The sequence below is a fragment of the Berghia stephanieae genome, chromosome 1, assembly GCF_034508935.2.
Source record: "Berghia stephanieae isolate SIO BIC M18660-M18661 chromosome 1, UCSD_Bste_1.3, whole genome shotgun sequence".
Classification (NCBI taxonomy): Eukaryota; Metazoa; Mollusca; class Gastropoda; order Nudibranchia; family Aeolidiidae; genus Berghia; species Berghia stephanieae.
The window spans coordinates 131,519,271-131,543,378 of record NC_088360.1 but is presented as its reverse complement, the minus strand read 5'-3'; the positions used below and the strand labels follow the sequence as shown (position 1 = coordinate 131,543,378).

The 24,108-nt window shown below is 36.8% G+C and overlaps 2 protein-coding genes across 2 annotated transcripts in view; one reads left to right on the top strand and one right to left on the bottom strand.

Annotated features, from left to right (window-relative positions):
- Positions 1-1,100: 1,100 nt before the first annotated feature.
- On the top strand, positions 1,101-13,265 carry LOC144963191 (signal recognition particle 14 kDa protein-like). The gene is made up of 5 exons (XM_078896921.1): positions 1,101-1,251; positions 4,153-4,225; positions 8,752-8,858; positions 10,089-10,121; positions 10,867-13,265. Exons 1-5 carry the CDS (start codon positions 1,231-1,233, stop codon positions 10,960-10,962), a joined length of 330 nt encoding a protein of 109 aa, XP_078753047.1. The 5' UTR covers positions 1,101-1,230; the 3' UTR covers positions 10,963-13,265.
- Positions 11,228-24,108, bottom strand: part of LOC144962926 (peripherin-2-like) — a 35,152-nt gene continuing 22,271 nt past the window's right edge. The window contains exons 5-8 of the mRNA XM_078896337.1: positions 22,936-23,089; positions 20,875-20,994; positions 19,672-19,693; positions 11,228-11,270 (exon numbers count right to left, since the gene is read on the bottom strand). Of these exons, the coding sequence (XP_078752463.1) occupies positions 11,228-11,270; positions 19,672-19,693; positions 20,875-20,994; positions 22,936-23,089 (339 nt within the window). The remainder of the gene's footprint in view (positions 11,271-19,671; positions 19,694-20,874; positions 20,995-22,935; positions 23,090-24,108) is intronic.

Sequence of the window (24,108 nt, the reverse complement as noted above, 5' to 3'; positions counted from 1 at the left end):
CACTAAACTGTATTAACCAGACTATACAAGTTCATGGTTACACAGAGTTTGTGTGTTGGTCCGTTATATTTCCGGATGGCAACGTTGTGAACTCCTTGGCCAAGCGCATTCTATCTATAGAGAGCTTTGCTCGGGACCCTTCGAAAAGTGCTCTGATCAGGTCTTCATGTCTTGTGGTATGACACCCACTTTCAAATCGGAACGTCCTGGGTTCGAGCCTCGCTCGGTGCATAATTGAGTCATTGGAAAAAAAAACCCTCTTTACTCACATTCTCTATCCATACTCAGGTGTGAAATGAGTACCTGGTCGTCTCTGTCGAAAAAAAAAATGTAATATCGCCTAACAGGCATCGTTCTACATGTTACGTCAGGGATCCTTTGTAAAGCGCTTTGAGCACGTTTAGTGGATATAGCTCTATATAAAAGCTCTAGTTTTTCGTTGTTTATTTTTTTTAAAGCTCAAGTTTAGTGGAGGTTACCCATATACTTGTGTGTGTGTGTGTGTGTGTGTGTGTGTGTGTGTGTGCGTGTGTGTAAAGTTGCAGTGATGGACAATCAAGGGTCTTTTACTTTTCGCAAAGAGGGTGAAAAATTCTAAGCAAGAAAATTTTCAGGTTCGAAACCCTTCTTGAGTCAACGGGGAATGAAATAATAATATGATTTAATTATACCCCCATTAATCTACATCGTTCATCTTCACACGGCGCGATTAAACATCCACTTTAGGTTTTGTACAATTTTAACTGAATACTTCCTTGGCTGAACTAGGGTATTGAACCCAAATTGTTCCTTGTTAATTTTATTTTTTTATTTTTGAAGAAGTTGTAATCGTCTTTATTCCATAAGACATGCGTAAAGTGAAAAGAGAATTCACAACAACAAAAACCCAGTCAAACAAAAACACCAAAAATAAACGTTTTTTTTTGTTTGTTTGTTTGTTGTTTTTTTTTTTTTGTTTTTTTTTTTTTGTTTTTTTTTTTTTTGTTTTTTTTTTTTTTTCTTAAAACAACAGGACAAATGGTATTCCGTACGCATTCCGAAATCTTTTGTGATCACCGTGTCTACGGGTCTCTAAAATTTTATAGACGGGACCATTTTTATTTCAGGAGCTTGAGAGCTCCATCCAACATCACCGTGATTTCTCCCTGAAAGTGAAAAAACGACTGTTTGTGGAAAAGAAAAGCAGCTGTTTTACTCTTACTACTTTGATTCCAATTAAATAGCAACAAAATGCTTCTCGAAAATGACCCAGTAAGTAGCTACTCATCTTTCAGTATTGGGAATTTTAAAAAATCTTATAAAAGGATTTTTATACTGTTACAATTCCCTCAACAATTGTGACAACATAACTCCTCGGTCTGTCTCATTCTCAGTCCTCACCTCCTTATTTCATTATAATTATACTTGCTCACGGTTCCTACATTTACTGACTACCTGCACTATCTGGTATTGGCAGGGCTGAGAATCTTCCGCCTAAATGGTAGTGTATCTCCGCCCATCCCATCACAATCACATTTCCTATTCCTCCTTTTTTTTTCAAATTTGCCGTAGTCAATGCAAACATTTTCCTCAAAACCACAAAATCACCACTATGTCTTATGTCATATTTGGACACCTGTGCTCAGTCTCGTGAAATTAAGTGACCAGTTGGGCCAGACAGTATGGCACCAAATGTCACAATTGACACAGAAGACCAGCCAGTAGCCAGTAGTGTTCTTTGATTAGTTAGTTGATGGTTGAAGGGGAAGGGGAGGGACATCATTCCTACCACAACTACTACTACAACCACCACCACATCATCAACCCTACTACCACTACTTCAACCACCACTACTACAACCACCACCAAACCATCATCCCTACCACCACTACTACTACAACCACCACAACACCATCATCCCTACCACCACTTAGGCACTTTGATAAAATTTTCAAACTCAAAATATCTTGATTTGACTCAGTCAGGGGGATGGGACTTGAAAAAACATAAAATTTGATACCTTATTTGTTTCTCTACGACCTACGGTTCCAGAGTTATTTATATTTTTCTATTGAAATTTTTTGTCAATTTTACAGAGAGAATCTGTGATCTCACTGCTGCCTCAAAACCAGCATCTCGCGGCGATTGGGAAATTTTGAGTTTTACAGTCAACATGGCCCACTTATTGTTTTCAGTAATTTTGTTTCAATTAAAAAATAATTGGCAAGTGTTAGGTATCATTTTAATGGTCAGAAAATAAGCTTTATTTTCATATAAATCATTTTTATGGATGGAAAGTATGTAAAGAATTAAGGATAAATGAAAAGGGGAAAAAATATGAGGTTTTTGTCCTAAAAAGTGGGGTTGATGGCGGAAAAAATAAAATAATGAGCGAGTGTATCAATTTTGATGAAATTTAGCAGAGATATTCTTCAATTAATTGTCTATCGATGTATGAAGTATAATTAAAATGTATCCATAATTTAAAAAGTTCTTATAATTCGAAAATTTATAAATTTTTATTACATAAGTTTCTGAGAAATACAATCAGGAATTAAGAATTAAATACACCGTTAGAAAGCTTGTTTTGTGCCCTTTATAATGATATCAAAGTTAGTCACATAGGTTCACAAATAACGCCATGGTGACCAAAACAGTAAAGGGTCAAAAATAAAGTTCCAAAAAACGAGTTTCACCTTACAGTGAGCCTATCGGCGGCCACTGGACTGGAGTTATCAAAGTGCCTACCACTACAACTACCACCAAATCATCATTCCTACCACAGCTCCTACAATCACCACCACACAATCATCCATACTACTACAACTACTACAATCAATACCACATCATCCCTACCACTGCTATTACTACAACCACCACCACATCATCATCCAGACTACAACCACCAAATGTTGTAATTACTACACTTTCAACTTTTGACATTCCACCGAGTTGTGTCAGAAATTGCTGCAAGACAAATTTTGGATCGCATCTCAGTAAATTTTTGTGAAATTCAAATTTATAGGTTATGGTGGCATGGATGGGTCATGATCTCCACGATGAAAAATTTCCTCCTTTTTTGTGACCAGTCATTCTCACCCCTGATTGGTAATCACTGGTAAGAGAAGAAGAAGACCAGATAGATGAACCAGGGCCCACTCCCGTTTTATTGAATTAAATTATTGTTTGTTTGAATTTGCCAAAGCCAACGCCAACCGTTAGTTAGTAGAGTAGGGTAGGAGGAAAAACATGACTTTTCCCCATTCCAATGTCTTTTCTGACTTGAAAAAGTTAAATCTTCTTTCACTTTCCAATTTAAGATAATTTTTTATTGTCAGTGTCAGTTTTATCAGTCAGACAAAGTGAAGCGTTTGTTTAGGTTAAAATTTGAATAACTAAATTTCACATAAATAACTGTTGCATTATTCTTCACAGTAACTTGAAGTATTTTAACGGTTTTGTTTGGCTAGTATAATTTTTAAGTAAAGAGTATAGATCGAACTTTCTTTCGGTATGATTGACATCAATGTAGGCACGTTCTATCAAAAATTATTTTAAAAACTATTGTAATTTTTTTCAAAATTGGGATTGCAAAAAAATGAAAGAAAGCTCATCTAGATATTTCATCATATTGTTGCTCAGTGATACGGTCTTTACAACGTACCCAGAAGGTACCAAGTTCGATCACCCACTGCTGCGCTGTGTGGCCTTCAGCAAGTCACTTCGCCGTGGCTCAATTTGCGGCACTGCACTGCGGCTGACATCTGAGTTATTCCAGTCTTCCCTTGGAATAGACCCTAGAGAAAAATTTCTCCGATGGGATGAATAAAGGAAATTTTATTTTATTTTTATGTTTTAAGTAAGGTATCATATTTAGTGTTTTTTCTAAGGACTCAATTTTATACAGCAATCAGAGCGGGACTCGAACCCTGGACCTACTGATCTGAAGGCGGGTGTCATACCAAAAGGCCACATAATCACACAGAAGATGTCCTTTTTCTGAATCACCATTAATTTTAAGAAAAGTGAGACAAATATGAAATGGGGAAAGAAGTGAGGTATGTACGATAAAGTAACGGATATCTCAAGGAGATTAAAATAACAAAACAGAGAAAACTGTGCCTAAATCTCGTTGTTACTGTTAACGGTATTAATTTTTTTTTTAATCTCCAGTTTCTTTCAGAGCTCACAAGAATGTTTGAAAGAGCAAAATCGTCTGGATCAGTTGTTCTAACAATGAAACGATGTAAGTATTCTTTTTTTTTTTAAATTGAGCTTTTATATGGCGCAAAATCCACTAAATGTGTTCAAAGCGCTTTACAAGGGGTCCTTGACCAACACAACACGTAACATGGAGAACGAGACATGACGCCTGTCAGGCGATATTACAATTTTTTCCGGACAGAGACAACTCTGTTAACGGCCAGGTACTCATTTTACACCTGAGTACGGTGAGAGAATGTGAGTAAAGAGCCTTTTCCAAAGACTCAACTATGCGCCGAACGAGGCTCGAACTCAGGACCTTTCGATCCAAAAGCGAGTGTCATACCACTTGACCACATAGCCGCACATATTCTGAATGATAACCCTCATTGTACCCTGTTTTTGTTATATAATATAATTGTTTTATCACAGTAACGAAAATATCTCCTGAGCGGTAACTTAGTTCAAGGAATGACCCGAGGTTGACCGGGGTCACGCCTGCCAAATTACGGGGAATCCCCTAGTGAGTTCAATTACGGTGATATCGGGTGATATCAGTCGATTTATGTTCACTTTCATCTCTTTGTTATCGCTTCACAGTGAGCTTAAACACAAATTTCTTTAATCTGTAATATTTATCAAGATTTCCTGTTTCCATTCATATGTATTTTATGCCAGTGCTGTATATAATGATCGTGATATTTCAATCCTAAATAGACTGTTTTTCTGTAATTTAAAATGCATTAATTTTTCCAATAAAAAATTAAATTCTTCTAACAGAAACATAGAACAAATCTATTCTTTCACAAATAGAATCTATTATAATTGAACTGTAAGTTGCTAAAATTCCATCTGTGCGTCAACAAAATTGAATTTATTATGATTTTTAAAAATTTCATTTAGTCATGGAGCACACTCAAGAAATTCATGATAAACATTTGAATGAACTGTGTAGGCTTTGTAGAAAAGTCAAGAAACAGAGAAGAAAAGAAAACGAATCTCAAAACATAATTGTTTCAGGATTTAAAACCAGATATTAATCTTTTAAACCAGATATTTATCTCATCTTTAAGAGGGGTGAGCGACACTAAAGGATCATTTTTATATTTGATGAAATTTCCTAAACTTCTATGCACAGTCATAATGTATATGTTTGGGAAGGATGATTGCATATAATTTTTTTCGAAAAAAGTTGCCCGTTGCTATGGAAATGACGCCATATTGGAAAATAAACAACAAATCTTAAAAAGTCAAAGGCTTTTTTGTTTATCAACCGATTGCCATAATATTTTGGTCAGAGATAGAAAAAAGGAAAATAAAGAGGCTCTAGAAGCCCGATTTTTAATTTTTTAAATTAGAAACTTTAAAAATTAAGTTCAAAGTTATTACTCGATTATTCCCCTCGAAAAAAGTTACATAATTTCAAATTACTCATAAAAAATTTTTTTTTTTCCAAAATCCGGCTCCTAGAGGACCTGCATATTTGTATGATACTCATTTGTAGAAAGTTTGAAGAAGTTTGGTTGAAAACTGAGGGAAGTTTTTAGTGACGAAAATTGCAGTTTTGAGAAAAATGCATTTAAAAGTCAAAGTAAACGAGTTAGGGAAAAACTCTCCTCTCACTCTCTGATTGGATTGTGACCACATGACATAATTAATTAAGAACAAAGTGATTGGTTGTTGAAGATAGAGAAGAGTTTCTACTTTTCATTGATATGTTTTTGCCTTTATTTAGTTATAAAGACTCTTTGATATTATTTCATGAAATCAGTCCACTGAAACTAAAAATGGGCAGGATTTAACCATAATATGGGTCACAAAATACGTTATTTTGAGTCGAAAAAAACTGGAGATGAAGTTCTCATTCAATTTTTTATGCAGACAAATGGTCACATGACAACATCCCACCAAAATCTAATTTTAGCAAACTGGGTCAAAATTCATAATTTTTAATGTATCCCCCCCCCCCCCCTTAATGTGGACATTGACAAAGACAGTGCTAAAAAGTCCTCAAAACTATGCGCTACACGTGACATGACAGACTACGTAATGTTGAGATTTTCAGCTTTTTTATTAAGCGCAATTTTCACTAGACGTGCTTGAAACGCTTTAAATAGGGTCCCTGACCAACGGCAACGCGTAACATATAGAACTGGACATGATGCCTTCTAGGCGATATTACATATTTTTTTCCGACAGAGACAACGGGATTAAAAACAAAGATGAGGGAAAGCACTGACAACCACAACTCTTCATGCACAGTCACCACATCTTGTCGAAATAAGATAAAAATAAATCAGTGATTGCAATGTTTGCTCAACCTTTTTGAAAATCACAAAAATAATAAAGAACAGCAACAGGTCTACATTTGCAGCCGCGTTATGTAAAAGTATGGAAATAGCACAAACTATGTCACGTGTAAATCACGGGGCTATGGAGGCAACAGAGTGACTTTTACATATTTATAAACCAATTAAATGTCTTTGTCCTTCATTAATGAAATGAAAATCTCTCTCTCTCTCTCTCTCTCTCTCTCTCTCTCCCTCTCTCTCTCTCTCTCTCTCTCTCTCTCTCTCTCTCATCTATCTATCCATTCATCTATCTATCCATTCATCCATCCACCATTGCAAACATCTATTTATCGATCCATCCATATATTCATCCATACCCTCCTCTGTCCTCTTCATCAGACGATCAGTCCATCCATCGGGTCGGACCATCTCTCTCTCTCTCTCTCTCTCTCTCTCTCTCTCTCTCTCTCTCTCTCTCTCTCTCTCTCTCTCTCTCTCCTCTCTCTCCTCTCCTCCTTCTCTCTCCTCTTCTCTCTCTCTCTCTTTCTCTCTCTCTCTCTCCCTCTCTCTTCTCTCTTCTCTCTCTCTCTCTCTCCTCCTCTCTCCTCCCATCCTTCTCTCTCTCTCTCTCTCTCTCATCTCCTTCTCCTCTCTCTTCCTCTTCTCCTCTCCTCCTCTCCTCTCTCTCTCTCTCTCTCTCTCTCTCTTCTCTCTCTCTCTCTCTCTCTCTCTCTCTCTCTCTCTCTCTCTCCTCTCTCTCTCTTTTCTCCTCTCTCTCTCTCCTCTCTCTCTCTCCTCTTCTCTCTTCTCTCTCTCTCTCTCTCCTCTCCTCTCTCTCTCTTCTTCTATCTTCTCTTCTTCCCTTTCTCTCTCTCTCCCACCACACACACACACTATCACACAAACACACAACACACAACACACACAATATATATATATATATATATATATATATATATATATATATATATATATATATATATATATATATATATATATATTTCTTTATGACATGGTTACTATTTATCCTTTGTCCCTTCGTTAAGTCGTGTTTGTATCAAGAATGCTTAAAATGATCACCCTTAATTAATCATATATTGATCATTGCAGCAAGATAATTACAAACTATACAAGGTTTCTTTTTTACCCACAAAGTACTGAAACAATATTTTAACCTGGGAAGTAAATTTCAAATATATACAACTGAAATATGAAACCACTCGGACTTTATTCTAGTGTTCTTAGTTGACCACGTTTGTAACTAGTGGAACGGAAAACTGGCATAATCGTGTTCATATAATATTAAGCTAAACTCGTGTGACCATCTGTTGAATATAATTTGTGGAATGAAGAATCAATGACCAGAATTCATAACCCTCTGAACCAGCAGTGATCAAAGCGTAACAAATCGGACAGCTGCACCGAGATGTTATCGCATATCATCAAAGAACTAAGAGTGACGCACAAATTGTGAGGGAATGAATGAAAGGTTACTTTATTCCTCCATCGGTTAGAGCAAGTTTTGAAAGTTTCTATCAGTTTGTTTGCTTCTAATAATGCAATCAATAAATTAAATTTAACAAACTATAATCAAAATTGTGCTGATATCTTAATGCAAAATATCTCGAAGACAGTAATTTTAAGGATTGAGTGTTTGGTACCAAAATACAGATCAAAGTTTTCTCAATGTGTTGCCAATTTGTTTAAATTGGTAAAATTGACTGTGGTTGTGCAAAAGCGATTGTAATTTAACCAGTCAGTAACAATTCTGTTAAGTATCGCGGGAGATAACCCGGTGCACTGGTTGGGAATTTGATGGAGTGAATGACCTATTGACCGCGGCGCAGGTAGAGAACTAAAAGCTCGCCTATTCAACACTGTGTTATTCAGCATATTATGATGTAGCATAACAAGCTGTGGACCAAAACATTAATTGTCCATTTATATGTGCCTAGAGTTGTCATTTGAATAGGAGTGGCCTTTTAGATATATATTATTTTTATTATTAGTAGTTGTATAGTATTTTTTTCATTATTATTATTATTATTATTATTATTATTATTATTATTATTTATTATTATTATTATTATTATTATTATTATTTATATTGATTTATATTGTTGTTGTTGTTGTTGTTGGCTGTTTAATGCTGAATGGGTAATCTTTTTTTTTTTTTAATATTAATTAACAATTATCTATATTTTTCAAAGGCCAAATTAAATAGTCTTTAACTTTAACTTTAACATCTTTTTCTGGTTTTGTTTTTACAAATTTTCAGATGATGGAAGAACTAAACCCAAACCAAGAACAGGAAAAGTCCCTGAGCCAAATGAATACAAATGCTTGATTAGAGCTTCTCTAGGAAACAGAAAAATATCAACAGTGGTACGATCATTTCGTCTTTTATTTTGCCTTTTTTAAAAGGTATATGAAGAAAAAAAAGTCTTTCCAAGCCATAAGGCTCATGGAGCCAGACTTTATCCAGCTTTGGTTCGTGTGAAACAACCATCAACATTTGCTCGTTACCTTATGGACCGGAGGCTAGTCTTATCTAAAGTAGATGAGCTTGTGCTATTTGATGCTACCTTAAAAAAAAATTAATTAATAACTTAAGATATAAAAATATAACAAAATGAAATCACATGAAGGTGTCGGTTCGCATCTGAAAACTGTAGAGTAAGGCAATAAGTTTTTCTTTTTAATTATGTGTTTCTACTGCCCAGGGGAAGCAATCTCGGGTCACATAGCCACTGACACACAAAGAAAAGTGTTGTTTCTAGTATTCTTTCATCTTTTCTTCTTCTGTAACTACAATCTTATCTACAACTACAATAATAATGCTACACATATTTTTACCTCTGTCAATTGACAAGCTTATTAAGCTGCTGGTTAGCGCCTTACTAATTTGTCAGCTGGTGTCAGTTTGCATTGTGGGTATAATTTATACAATATAATTCTAACAATGTATGATTTGCTTTATAGCAGTTTTGGATCTCATCACTGCCAATGTTCCCTTTTTTTAACATTTGGGATGCGACTTACTTTCCTTTTAAACAGATAATTTCCTGGGTTGGGTTCCTGACCTCCCATAGTGGGCAGGGAGGTACTTGCTGTGTCTTGTATACCACTATACATGTTTTCCAGTTGCTTTCTGTCTTTGTCTTGGAATGAGATTACTTAGTTTTATCCTGAGTCCTTGGCTGGGAGGGAAACAGTCGAATGTATAGTATGGTTTTGGGAGATGATATTTTTTTCCTTGTAGGTCATCTCTCTGTTATGTTTTTTTTTTTTTTAACATATGATTTGTAACCATTTCAGTGTATTCCTCTAACTCAAAGTGGGATCTTGTGCTGGTGTCTATGTGAGATTTTTGGGTGATCTCAAACTCAGTACACTGGAATCTACATCTGTTCTCTATTTAAACTAATTTCCCTTTGTCTTACTTTTTCTTCAAGTTCTTTTAATTGTACCTCTAGTATGTTTTATTATCCAATTTCCTTCCTTTTTACTGGCGCTGATATGACCTCAATGTGTAGTAAAAAGCACTGTAAAACCCTTAAAACTTAAAACACACAGACAATTTCAATTAATTATTTTGACACTTTTGTTTTGCAGGTTAATCATAAAGACGTGACAAAGTTTCAAATGGTGAGTTGAAAATGTTGATGGATATCATCTATCTATACTTATAGATCTTACTGTCAAGGTGGGGGTCCCGATCGCTCAGTTGGTAGAGCACTCGCTTCACATGCAATGGGACTGGTGCAGTCAATATTTTTTTTCTTACCCCTCTGTCCATCCAACAATGATTGGTTAGCTGGGTCTGTTAGATCTGGTGGAAAGTACTTTTCAATTGACTAGCGTCCTATCCAACAATTAATTGTTCTTTGATCAATTTAGGGATTTATTTTCATTGCTTCATGATTTTATTTTCAAGTTTTCCTGAAGTTCCTGACATTTTTTTTCACTCTCACAAAATTGATACAAGAATTAATTATCTCCAATGTTACCCAGCATCGTGAATCCAAATCTTACTTTTTTTTTGACAGGCAGTCTAACACTTTTTCTTTCTTTTAAGGTTGGCAACCCTGCTGTTGTGTACTGTTCCCCAAGTTTGTGTTTGGAATGTATTTTATAAACATTTGAATATATTCCCCTTTGTGGGATCCTGTGCTTGTGTCTGGATGAGACTTTTACGTGATCTCAAACCAATCATATCAATTGTATGCTCTGACCATAACTTCATGAAAAATCACCCGATTTACTTCAAATAAAGATTAAAATGCTCTGGGTAGCAAGTTCTTTCAGAAAATGCAAAAGAATGCAAATCCAAAATGTTCACCTTCTGACTGATTATGTCATTCATTGACACATGTATTGTGTTATTTTGCAGGCCTACGGTAACCTTTTGAAAGCAAGGATGGACGGCCTCAAGAAAAAAGACAAAAAAGGTACAAGTGCACGGAAGAAGGCCAAAGCAACTCAATAGAATATTCCCATGACATGCAATGTGCTGTTCAAATTTTAAATATTTTATTTAGACTTCTGAACTTAAAATAAATCTTTGCTTACACTATTTATACGATACTCAGGACTTGTAAGACTCAGGATGTGAAATTGATAGTCAACTTGATAATGGCATTCTTTGATATTGACAGCCAGACTTGTAGAATTATGAATTTTTGGTCTCATCTACAGAACTGCATAGACGTTTTTGATTCAATAAATCTTGTTGAAAAGGAGATTTTAGTTGCTTAGAAACTGTACATTTTGGACTTTGGAGCATCTGTGATCATTCTGAGGGCAAATAATTGATTAGTAATGCTGTTTATTGTGACCTTTTCATTGTTTTCCTTGGAAACTGAATATTTGAAATTTCAAGTAGGCAGCTCTGTTGACAGCATTTTATAATGCTTGATTTACTTTATCTACTGACCTGCAGCTCGGTGCTATCTTTCAATTATTAATGTAATTTCTAACCACCATCGTATGGAAACATATTACTTTCAAACAAGCACCAAGGCAATTTCTGCTCAATTCTTTTGTAAAGTCGATTTTACTGCTTTATCAAATTTGCTCCAGGAAAGAAATGACTGTCATGAAAAGAATTATTTTTTAAAAAAATTCTTTACATTTAATAGGAAGAGACTGGAAATAATATGATTAATGGGTCTAATCATAAAATTATGCAACTGGAATCCGTCGGGATAGAGCATTTTTCTCTATTAACTCTCTCGAGTTCATATGAATGGAAAATCAAACAGATTCGTTCAATTTCCAACTGTGGTGAACTCGAGAGAGTTAACTTCGTCAGATTATTATGATTTTACAACACAAGTTTTTTGTTTTTGTGTAAGCTTATGACATTCATGAAATGTATCTGATTGAACTATTTTCTATTCTTTTTCTTTTTTCAACTTATATTTTTTCAATCATATGAATTGCATTGTTGATTTTGGAGAGCCATTAATTTTTCTGAAGTGTAAAGCCAGCCTCTCATGTCTTTTGTGTTTTATGCATTTATGATATTTCTTTTTTTTCATTATTCTTCTATTAAAAGGTGAATCTTCTCCTTCATATGTTTTTAAAGATTAGTTCTAAGTGTTTGGTTTTATTGATAGCACCTCCAATTTCAGTAGGTTTGTTTGGGGCTTGTCTTTAACATGGGAAGTCATGAGAAAACCTTGTGTCTCCATGGAGTTCCATTCCAACAAACTATCAATCCATTTGCGATTGACTTACCTCTGTGCTATTTGTTCATCTTTAAATTCTATTTGAAATTTCTAGGAATTTATATTTTCCCTGCCTTTTTCCTACAATCAAATGGTATAGGGCTTGTAATAAAATAGTTGTGTCCTCTGACGTCCTTTGATCTGGTAGTTTTGCTTGGTATTTTTATCTCTAGATTGGGAGAGTGCTTTTGTCAAATGACTGCTGGGTAGGGTTCCTGACCTGCCATAGTGGGCAGGGAGGCACTTGCTATGTCGTCTATCCCCCTATATCTGTTTTCCAACATTTTTTCTGTCTTTGTCTTGGAATGAGATTACGTGGTTTTGTCCTGGCCTTGGCTGGATACCCTGGCTGAGAGGGAAACAGTCAAATTTGTAGAGTTTTGGGAATAGATTTTGACTTGTAAATCATCTCTCTCTTGTGCATTGTATTATTTTTGTTTTACATAGATTTGTAAACATTTGAGTGTATTCCTCTTAGTGGGGACCTGTGCTTGTGTCAGGATGATACATTTAGGTGATCTCAAACTAAGTAGTGATAGTGTGCTCTTGGAATCTTCATCTGTTCCCTATTTGAACCAATTCCCCTTTGTGTCACCTTTTCTTGGGTGCTTTAATTGTCGTTCTAAAACCTTTTTGCTATCCCATTTTCTCCTTTTTTTACTGGCGCTGGTATGACCTGAATGTGTTACAATCGCCGTAAAACCATTAAAAACAAGAACAGATGCTGGTCAACTGACATAAAACTGGTTAGTGCATGAGAATCAAAGTTCATGTAATTTAGTTTTTTATGTTCAATATGTTTCATTGATTATTGCTATTAATAATAATGTTATCTGATAATTTTGCAAGGATATGGGTTTGTGTGTGTGTATTCATGGTGTATGGTATGTATGGTGTGTAGTTGTATGATATTATTGATGTAAGTATGGGAAAGATGCCGTATGTTGAGATGTATGAATGATTGGAATAATTTCTTTATTGAATATCTCTTATTTATGGGTTGTGGTGTGAACAAAGTGGTTCAGAAAGAGAAAATAAAGTCACAGACATTTTACACCAATTTGCCTTTTAAATCTTGTTTTTTTAAAAATTTCTTTCCACCTAATTCTGGTTTACTCGTTAACATGTCTGGTGCTATCGGGCAGTTAATGGCTATGGTCAGGGATCAGTGTATATTCTCACCGTAGTTTATTTCTTACTTTCTCTTCTTATCCTGAAAGGAGAGACCCTGGGTGGGGTTCCCTACCTCCCATAGTGGGCAGGGAGGTACATACTGTGTCGTCTATCCCCCTATGTCTGTTTTCCAACATGCTTTCTGTCTTTGTCTTGGAATGAGATTACTTGGTTTGTCCTGGGAGGGAAACAGTCAAATGTAAAGTTAGTTTTGGGAGATGATATTTTTTTACATTGTAAATCATCTCTCCGTTATGCACTGTATTATGTTTTGTTTATGTATTATATATGATTTGTAAACATTTGAGTGTATTCCTTTTAGTGGGGACCTGTGCTTGTGTCTGGATGAGACTTTTAGGTGATCTCAAACTAAGTACACTGATAGTGTGCTCTTGGAATCTACATCTGTTCCCTATTTGAACCAATACCCCTTTGTCTGTCTTATTCTTGGATGCTTTAACTGTAATTCTAAAACTTTTTACTATCCCATATTCTTCCTTTTTACTGGCGCTGATATGACCTTAATGTGTTGCAAGCGCCGTAAAACCCTTAAAAACAAAACAAAAAACAAAGTAGAGACCACTCAGTCTTACCAGACCTGGTGGATAGGTCACTTGTTGTTTTCTATCCTCCTATCCCCCCTTTATCTGTTTGTTTGTTTTTTTCTTCTCATTTCTATGTAGCTCACTTTCTTATTTGATCTGTATCGAGATTGTTTGATTTTTTAACTGTTGGGATTCATGTTATTGCCACATTCAGATATATATAATAACACTAACAAAGTGACAAAACAATGACGCTGAATGTCTTCACAATATTATAGGATATACATATTTAGCTAAGAATGTCTATAGGTGGACAATGATGATGACTTAGATGATTTCATTGAGACCAGGTATCTTGAAATGAAGTGGAATGTGCTTAGAGACTTTAAGAATTAAAAAAAAATTACCATAATTTTTTTAATTTTGAGCTTTTTTTTTATAAAGCGCAATATCCACTCTATGTGCTCAAAGGGTTCTTGACCAACAGCAACACATAACATTTAGAACAAGACATTTTAATCGAATATCCTGGAAAAAACTATTTATGGTATTGAAAACATCCAAAACATAAGGGGAAGAAATGTAACGAATAAATATAAATTTCAATCCAAGACAGAATCAATTGAGAATCGGAGAAATACACGAAATTTGCCTGTTGCAAGGAAGGGAGTAGGGAGATAGATCATGAAACAATGTGGATTGATTTTGATTTTCTTGGTTATTTCCCTTTTGTGATAGTGCTAATTCTTTATCGTATCTCAATGGCTTTTGTGTGTGTGTGTGTGTGTGTGTCGGAAAGTAACAATACCAACATATTACGTAAGCGGCATAAGCTATTTAGTAGACAAGTGTTTCCCCTGGAAATCCGTGATTTTGTTGAAATTCCGATTAGTTTCAATCTACAGGGTGTCCATAAATAAATAAAATCTTTAAAATCCCTCTTTATTCATCCCCTAGGGGAAATTTATCTTTAGGGTATATTCCAAGGGAATACTGGAATAACCCAGGCGTCAGCTGCAGTGCAGCGTCACAAAGTGAGATAGGGCGAGGTGAATTGCTCAAGGCCCCACAACGAGGCGGGTAATCGATACAATTTGGGTACGAAGCAAAGACCATATCTGATCCACGCTGCCTCCCATAAAGTATAGGTACAACATGGTACTGATACAAAAACCCTCTACAATTTGGATTTTCTCATTCTAATCGAATAGTATATTGACAATACGAGACTTCTTCAGTTAATAAAACTAACGATCTCTTGGCCACCGGGTAGGTTTCCTGACCTCCCATAGTGGGCTGGGAGGTACTTCTGTCTTCTATCCCCCTACATCTGTTTTCCAATACGCTTCAACAGTTGTAACGTCACTTCCCTCGTAATGACTCATGGTAACTTAGTAACTGGCTCTAAACTATCGGAACAATGGCGGACGCCCTTATGAAATGTTTCTCCGACGAGCATAAAAGCGTATCCAGAGGGGGAAAAAACATTATAAATTTGATCATGTTTTGACCTTTACACATTCTGATCACAAGATATATGAAAAGTTCTAGCCAGCATGAAGAATAAAAAGTTTTCTTTGTTTAGAACCACGATAGCAGGCCGTTGCTGGGCGACATGACATCAGACTATTTAATCCAATTGCTTTGTATTTCTGTCGTTTATAGTCTGGTTTATACAATTTAGTGAGAATTATTCATAAACATGGATGACAAAAAACAATTACAAAGACCTGCGTGACGTCAATTCATACTACCTACAGATTGAACGAAGATGACGTCACTCAGGTCTTTGTTATTGTTTTTTGCCATCCATGCTTATGAGTAATTCTCACTAAACTGTATTAACCAGATTTTAACGTTCAAGGTTACACACAGTTTTGTGTGTTGGTCCGTTATATTTACGGATGACAACGTTGTGAGCTTCTTAGCCAAGCGCACATACTATCTATACATAGTTCGAAGATGACGTCACTCAGGTCTTTGTTATTGTTTTTTGCCATCCGCGTTTATGAGTAATGCTCACTGAACTTTATTAACCTGACTATAAACGTTCATGGATACACACAGTTTTGTGTGTTGGTCCGTTATATTTCCGGATGGCAACGTTGTGAGCGCACATACTATCTATATAGTCTGATTAATACTAGTGAGAATTACTTATAAACACTGATGGCAAAAAAAACAATAACAAAGACCCGAGTGACGTCAGCTTTATACTATCTATCGCTTAAAGGAATAGATATAAATAGATAGTGAAGTACGGCATGTAGGTACCCACACTAAGTAAACACCCTGTATGTGGATCCAAGGAAATACGCATCGATCTTGGATATATAGAACTTTTTCTCTGTCATACCCTGAAAAAAATACGTATCTAAAATTTTGGCCAGAAAACTCGTCCTTCAAATAAAATCGATTAAAATGACCCTGATCTTGGCAACAAAAAAAAAAAAAACTCTTAAACCTGGGACTTCCGCGAAGTCAGCACAAGCACCATCCGTGCTGCAAATAATTTCCATGGAGTCATGTCTTTTGATGTGACCACAATTACTCTTTGTTTCTTTGTTTATTTTTGTTTTTGGGTAGCTGAGTCTGTTTGATTTGGCGGAAAGTACTTTGCGATAGACTAACGTTCTATCCAAAGGTTAGCAAGCAATTGCTATTGTCCGTTTCACGCTATAGGAACAGGGATAAACTCCGGCTCCCATGGGCCCAATGGCTCTGAAGGGCTGCTACTTTGTGTTTTGTCGGAGTTCAGGAGCACCCATTATACAATTGTAGATTTGATAGATCGTATAACAATAAAAACTAGTCAACACCTTGTCATTTATAACAAAGCCATTCAATAATTTATTTACATGAAATTGATTATGAAAAGATAGATAGATAGATAGAGAGAGAGAGAGAGAGAGAGAGAGAGAGAGAGAGAGAGAGAGAGAGAGAGAGAGAGAGAGAGAGAGAGAGAGAGAAATTGCGCATTCGTGTAACACAATAGCCGCCCAATGTTTACAGTCTGGTGCAGTTATTTGGTCTAGTGGTATGACACTCGCTTTCGGATCGGAAGGTCCTGAGTTCGAGCCTCGCCCGCGCATGGTTGAGTCCTTGGAAGGCTCTTTACTCACATTCTATCACGGTAATCATGTGTAAAATGAGTACCTGGTCGTTAGCAGTATTGTCTCTGTGGGAAAAAAAAAAATTTGTAATATCGCCTAACAGGCGTCATGTCTCATTCTACATCAGTTGGTCAGGGGCCCCTTGTAAAGCGCTTTGAGTACAATAAGTGGATACTGCCCTATATAAAAGCTCACGTTTTTTGGGGTTTTTTTTTTACAAGAGGTCCCAAGCCGACACAACATATGATATTGTAGGAAGAGACACGTCGCATGTGAACCTCTTTACCGTTGTTTTATTTTCTTTTATCTGATAGAGTAGTAGTATCGTTCGGCTACACTTCTATGTTCAAGGTATCAATCCAGGTTCGGAAGTCATCATCACATTTGTTTATGGTTTCAAATCCCCCTTCCAGTTTTGTCTCTGGGCAATCTAGTTCGAGGTGGTTTGCATCTTGTGGTGCTTGGTTACACTTTGGGCATGTTGGTGATTCTTGGAGCCCCCATTTGTGCTATCTGATAGAAACAACGCTGTTATTTACCAGATACTCATTTCAAATCCGAGTGTGGTGAGATAAAGTTGAATAAAAGCGCCTTTTCCATGGACTTTAATTTGCGTCGCCTAGATCGCGACTCTATCGGTTCGAAGGCGAGTCCCTCTGACTACAAAGTCACAACACTATGACAGGACTGGAATTGAAACTATAAGTCGACTCTATCATTTACATATTTACGTAACATCGTTAAACTTAAACTTGAGCTTTTAAGTAGCGCAATATTCACTAAACGTGCTCAAAGAGCTTTACAAATGGTCCTTGACCAATAGCAACGCGTAACATGTAGAACGAGATATGACGCCTGTTACTGTTATCTTCGGACAGAGACCACGGTTGTTAACGGCCAGGAGAACAGTGAGAGAATGTGAGTAAAGAGCCATTTCCAAGGACTCAACTATCCGCCCAGTGAAGCTCGAACCCAGGATCTTCATATCCGAAAGCGAGTGTCAGACCACAAGACCACATAGCCGCACCGTGAATAAAGAATAAATATAAATATAAAAATATAAATGATAATGATGATGATGATGATGATGATGATGATGATGATGATGATGATGATGATGATGATGATGATGTTGGTGATGCTAGTGATAGTGATGCTTATGATGGTTACTGCAATTATAATAATAATAATGATGAAGATGATGAAATTAACAATTATTCATTTTAATCGGTCTCATCATCACGATCACTACCACCACCATCATCATCATCATCATCATCATCATCATCATCATCATCATCATCATCATCATCATCATCATCATCATCATCATCATCATCATCATCCTCAACAACAACAACAATGATCGTTTCGGCGTTTGCAATTTAAATTCTATTATAATTTATAATCATGTGGCACTTAAATTTGTCTTGTTTTGGTTTGTTTGTGTGTGTGTGTGTGTGTGTGTGTGTGTGTGTGTGTGTGTTGTTCTTTGTTTGTTTGCGTTTGTTTGTTGCCGTTGTTGTTTTTGTGGGATTTTTTTTATATTTTTTGAAGGGGGAATGGGAAATATTATAGCAAACGTGATAATACATGTAGTGATACCAAACAGCACTCACTACTTAATGTATTAGACAATACGATAATGGCATTATGAAGTACCACGACACGATACACCCCAAAGGCAAGACATCTTTTCTGCTTGTGTCAACAGTATCCAATCAACAAGGCGTCTCTATCTTTACACCAAATGATGATGGTGTTGATGTTGCTATCGACCCGCCCCTCGACTACAGCCTTTTAAGGGTGTAAAAAACGTGCAATTATTGGAAGCAAAACTATGTCATTAGTTTTATACCCCGGGCAAAGAAAAGGCAGATTAAAGAGAGAGAGAGAGAGAGAGAGAGAGAGAGAGAGAGAGAGAGAGAGAGAGAGAGGGAGAGAGAGAGAAGGATAGAGAGAGAGAGAAGGAGAGAGAGAGAGAGAGAGAGAGAGAAGAAAACATTCAGACTAAATACAATTAGAATCATTTGGGGGATAAGGGGAGGGGGGGGGGTATAATTAAAGGTTTCTTGCACTCTTGATTTTATTATATTTTCACTCTTTTTGTATGGGGGGGGGGGTATAATTAAAAAAAATCTTGTACTCTTGCTTTTTTATTTTCTCTCTTTTTTTTCTATTTATTTTACGGGTGGAGGGGGGAGGGGGGAAGGCGTCTTAACGTATCCTCAAAATAAAATAAAATAAAATAAAATAAAATAAAAAATAAAAAAAACGATCCCAGGATCTGAATAAGAACAAGTTAGGAATTTATAAATTTTAATGTTTGCATGCAAGAATCGTTCATTATTGCTAACTAGATTAAGTAGTCCCGTCAGAGTCATTAAGCCCATGGAGCCAGAGTTTATCCCGGTTTCTACAGCGTGAAACGGACAATAGCAATTGGTTGCTACCCTTTGGCTAGACGCCAGTCTGTCGCAAAGTACTTTCCGCCATATCTATCAGACCCAGTCACCCACTCAATGCTGGGTGGACATGAGGGGTGGGGGGAGGGGGAGAAGGTCAGGAAAAAATCTCGACTACACCCGGGATCGATCTTGTTCCCCTTTGATTGTGAAGCGAGTGCTCTACCAACTGATCTGCCGAGACCGCCATTGCTAAATAGAATAACGTGTTAGAGAAGTGAGGGTAATACTAATACCCGATTGTCTGATTAACCCCCAAAACCCTTTATCAATCGTCATCTTTGTTTTGTCTTTATTGTTTATATCCCTCGACTGATTTATTGTTGGGTAATTTTATACTTTTATTGATATTTTATTAACGTTTCTTATTTTCTATGTGCATTTATTGCATCCATAGACAATGCGAATCCTCGGCATTTTGAAAGTTTTGTGTTGACTCGGCCACAATCAGTTGAAGTTCCCAATGTAAACAACGCGATCGGAAGTTTCAGTGTTCTCACTTCAAGGGAAGCAACCGTGGATGCGTCTGCGTGACGTCATCGGCATTCGGTCTATTATGGAATATTTGTGCGGCTATGTGGTCTTGTGGTATGACCCTCGCTTTGTGGATCGGAAGGTCCTAGGTTCCAGCCGCGCTCGGCGCAAAGTTGAGTCCTTGGAAAAGAATCTTTACTTAAATTCTCTAACTGTACTCAGGTGTAAAATGAGTACCTGACCGTTATCAGTGCTGTCTCTGTGCGAAAAAAAAAATTATAATATCGCCTAACAGGCGTCATGTCTCGTCCTACATGTTAAGTGGACACAACTAAAGGACATAATTGGTCACAAACACATTCCCCTAACAATGTTACAGATAATCTAATTCTTCTTTTTCCCTTTTGAAGATTTCTTCTTTTTCGGTTTCTTTGGCTTCTTTGGCTTTTTCGGTTTCTTTGGCTTTTTTGGTTTCTTGGGCTTTTTCGGTTTTTCTTTTGGCTTTTTCGCCTTTGATTTCTTTTTCCCTTTGTCGGCTTTTTTCTTCTTCTTCGAATCCTTATCACCTTTTTTCTTCTTCTTCGAATCCTTATCACCTTTTTTACTTTTACCTTTCTCGTCTTTCTTGGATTTACCCTTATCTTTTCCGTCTTTCTTCTTCTTATCATTACTTTTATCCTTATCCTTGTCTTTCTTTTTCTTATCCTTATCCTTCTTATCCTTCTTTTTATCCTTATCCTTATCCTTATCTGTCTCTTTCTTATCCTTGTTTTTATCCTTATCCTTTTTGTCTTTCTTTTTCTTCTTCTTATCGACATCATCATCGTCGTCGTCGTCTCGATCTTTATCTTTTCCTTCAGTCTTCTTCCTTTTAAAGAATTTTCCTAGCTTTGATTTGCCTTTCTTTGATTTGCCATTATCATCGTCGTCGTCGTCATCATCATCTGAGCTTTCATCCGTTTCCTTTCCTCTCTTTCTCTTCAAACCAAGCTTTCCGAATACGCCCTTCTTCTTTCCACCTGTGACAGAGTTAGGAAATAAAAATGAAGAGAAACAACAAAATTTTAAAAAGGCAGGTAAAAACAAACACGTGAGCTTTTTTATTCTCTATTGTCTTCTGGCACTTTTCTACTCACTTCATATCTTGTTGTTACCAACATAAGTGCCTGCTCCACTCACTTTTCTGAATTAAAAATTCACCCCATACACCGGAGCATACTCAATGTCTCAATCGTTTCTATGTTATATGTTTGTGATGAGAATATTGGCTATTAAGCTTAACTGCTGGTCAAAATTACTTCGCGATGGTGGCGAACGAATCGGCGATCTCAAGAAGTGGGTGAGAGAGGGATCTAGAAATGACTTTGGGTTTGAAACGAATATTTTTGTGTTCGTGGATAGCTCACACGGTAGAGCCACGCTCTCACCTGCCAGGCGGAGTTGTCGTACCAATAAGGTCGCAGGTTCAAACCCCACCACCGCCGCGAAAAAATTTTTTATTCTCTATTGTCTTCTGGCACTTTTCTACTCACTTCATATCTTGTTGAGCTTTTATATAGTACAATATCCACTCAATGTGCTCAAATCGCTTTACAAGGGGTCCCTGAACAACATCAACATGTAACATGTAGAACGAGATATTACAGATATTCGGACAGAGAACAACGCTGTGTTAACGGGGGGGGGGGGGTCAGGTCTTCATTTTACACCTGAGTACGGTGAGAGAATGTGAGTAAAGAGCCTTTTCCAAGGACTCAACTATGCGCCGAGCGAGGCTGGAACCCAGGGCCTTCCGACCCGAAAGCGAGAGTCATAGTCCTTCAGAGCAACAAGACCCGATGGATCTGTCGTCTGGAGTTCCTTGTAGAGTGCATTCAGTACTTTTGGTGGATATTATTGCGCTATTTACAAGCCCAAGTTTGTTAATAAAAGTTCAAGTTTTGTTTCATCCTTGTTACTGTCGTGTTATATACAAATTGTGACAATTAATTGCTTGCTTCTTCCTACCCTTTGTTTTTATTGCTTTATTTCTGTTTTGTTTTGTTTTTGTTTTTTCTTTTTTTTTTTTTTTGTTTTTTTTGGGGGGGGGGGGTTGGGTATATTTTTTTTTTTTTTTTTTGTTTTTTTTTTTTTGGCTGAAAAAGAGTCTTGAGCTTGAAACGTTTGGCATTTGGTTCTTTATCCAAGCTGTTACTTTCATTTTTGTTCATTACCTTTTGGATAGGACGTTTGTCTACCATTAAATATTGACCGCCATAACTACCAGGCTATCACTCTCTTTTACGTGGGCAGAGGGTTCAAAATTTAAATTGAGCTTTTGTATAGAGCAAGATCCACGAAACGTGATCAAAGCGCTTTACAAGGGACGCGCGGCAAAAGAAAAAAAAATCGGTTTTGACCGAAAAACTGGTCAAAACGTCATAAACCTAATTCTTCCAATATAAGAAATCCCAGGTTTAATCCAATGTGATGAGTTGGGCTTCATCAAATGTATGGATATATTTTTATCGTCATGATTCTCTGACCAAAATAGGATTACAAAATGTGCGACTATTTGGTCTTGTGTTTTGACACTCGCTTTGGATTGGAAGGTCCAGAGTTCGAGTCCCTCCCTGAATACAGTAGAGTCCTTGGAAAAGGACTCAGGTGCAAAATGAGTACATGCCCGGTACAGCGTTGTCTTTGTCCAAAAATGTACTGTCGCCTAACACGAGTCTAATATCGTCCTTCATGCTGAAGTGTTGCTGTTGGCTAGTGACCCGTTCTATAACGCTTTGAGTACGTTTAGTGGATATTATTGCGCTATATAACATTAATGTCCTAGATTTTTAAAAAAAATATCTTTTAGCATAGCATAGCGGTGAGATATATTTTGAACGTATATTACTTACCCTTTTTGTCTCCCCCACCACCACCACCATCATCATCATCATCATCATTATCATCATCATCATCGTCACCATCATCGCCGCCACCTTTGCCTCCACCCCCCTCATCGTCTTTCTTCCTATTGAAATATTCCTTTACGTCTGCCCCGCCTCCCAAACTCTTCAAACAATAAGCGACTCCATCGCCTTCCGGATCGTTCATCTCCTCGGCGTTCTCAATGGAGGTCTGTAACAACCTCATCAAAGTAATGGTGATAATCTACAGAGGAGGGGGGGGGGGGTGTAGATAGATGATGATGATGATAATAATAATAATAATAATAATAATAATAATAATAATAATAATAATAATAATAATAATAATAATAATAATAATAATGGTATAGATTTATAGTGCGCCAAACATCCCTTCATCAGGAGGGCTCTGGGCGCATTACATAGATTAACTTAATCATTAAGCCCTAATACAGTACGCGAACAACGCTAATTATACACATAATCAAAAGAAAGCCTGTCGGAATAAGAATGTCTTCAATCGACGCTTGAATTCCTCTAGTGAAGATGAAAACGGTAAGGGCTGCCTGAAGCCGGTGATCGTAAAATACTAACGAAAGAGTGAAAATGGAAAGGCTTCGTATGGGAACAAAACAGACAATGGACGTTTCGGGTACAAACCCTTCGTCAGCACAACAATACACAAATAAACGTGGAAAACAAATAAAATATAATGAAAAATAACTTGTATCGTCTGTACTCAATGGTGGTTGCAGTATGAATGAAATGTTAAGTGCCAGAAGACAATAGAGAATAAAAAATTTTTTCGCGGCGGTGGTGGGGTTTGAACCTGCGACCTTATTGGTACGACAACTCCGCCTGGCAGGTGAGAGCGTGGCTCTACCGTGTGAGCTATCCACGAACACAAAAATATTCGTTTCAAACCCAAAGTCATCTCTAGATCCCTCTCTCACCCACTTCTTGAGACCGCCGATTCGTTCACCACCATCGCGAAGTAATTTTGACCAGCAGTTAAGCCTAATAGCCAATATTCTCATCACAAACATATAACATAGAAACGATTGAGACATTGAGTATGCTCCGGTGTATAGGGTGAATTTTCAATTCAGAAAAGCGAGTGGAGCAGGCACTTATGTTGGTAACAACAAGATATGAAGTGAGTAGAAAAGTGCCAGAAGACAATAGAGAATAAACATTTTTTTCGCGGCGGTGGTGGGGTTTGAACCTGCG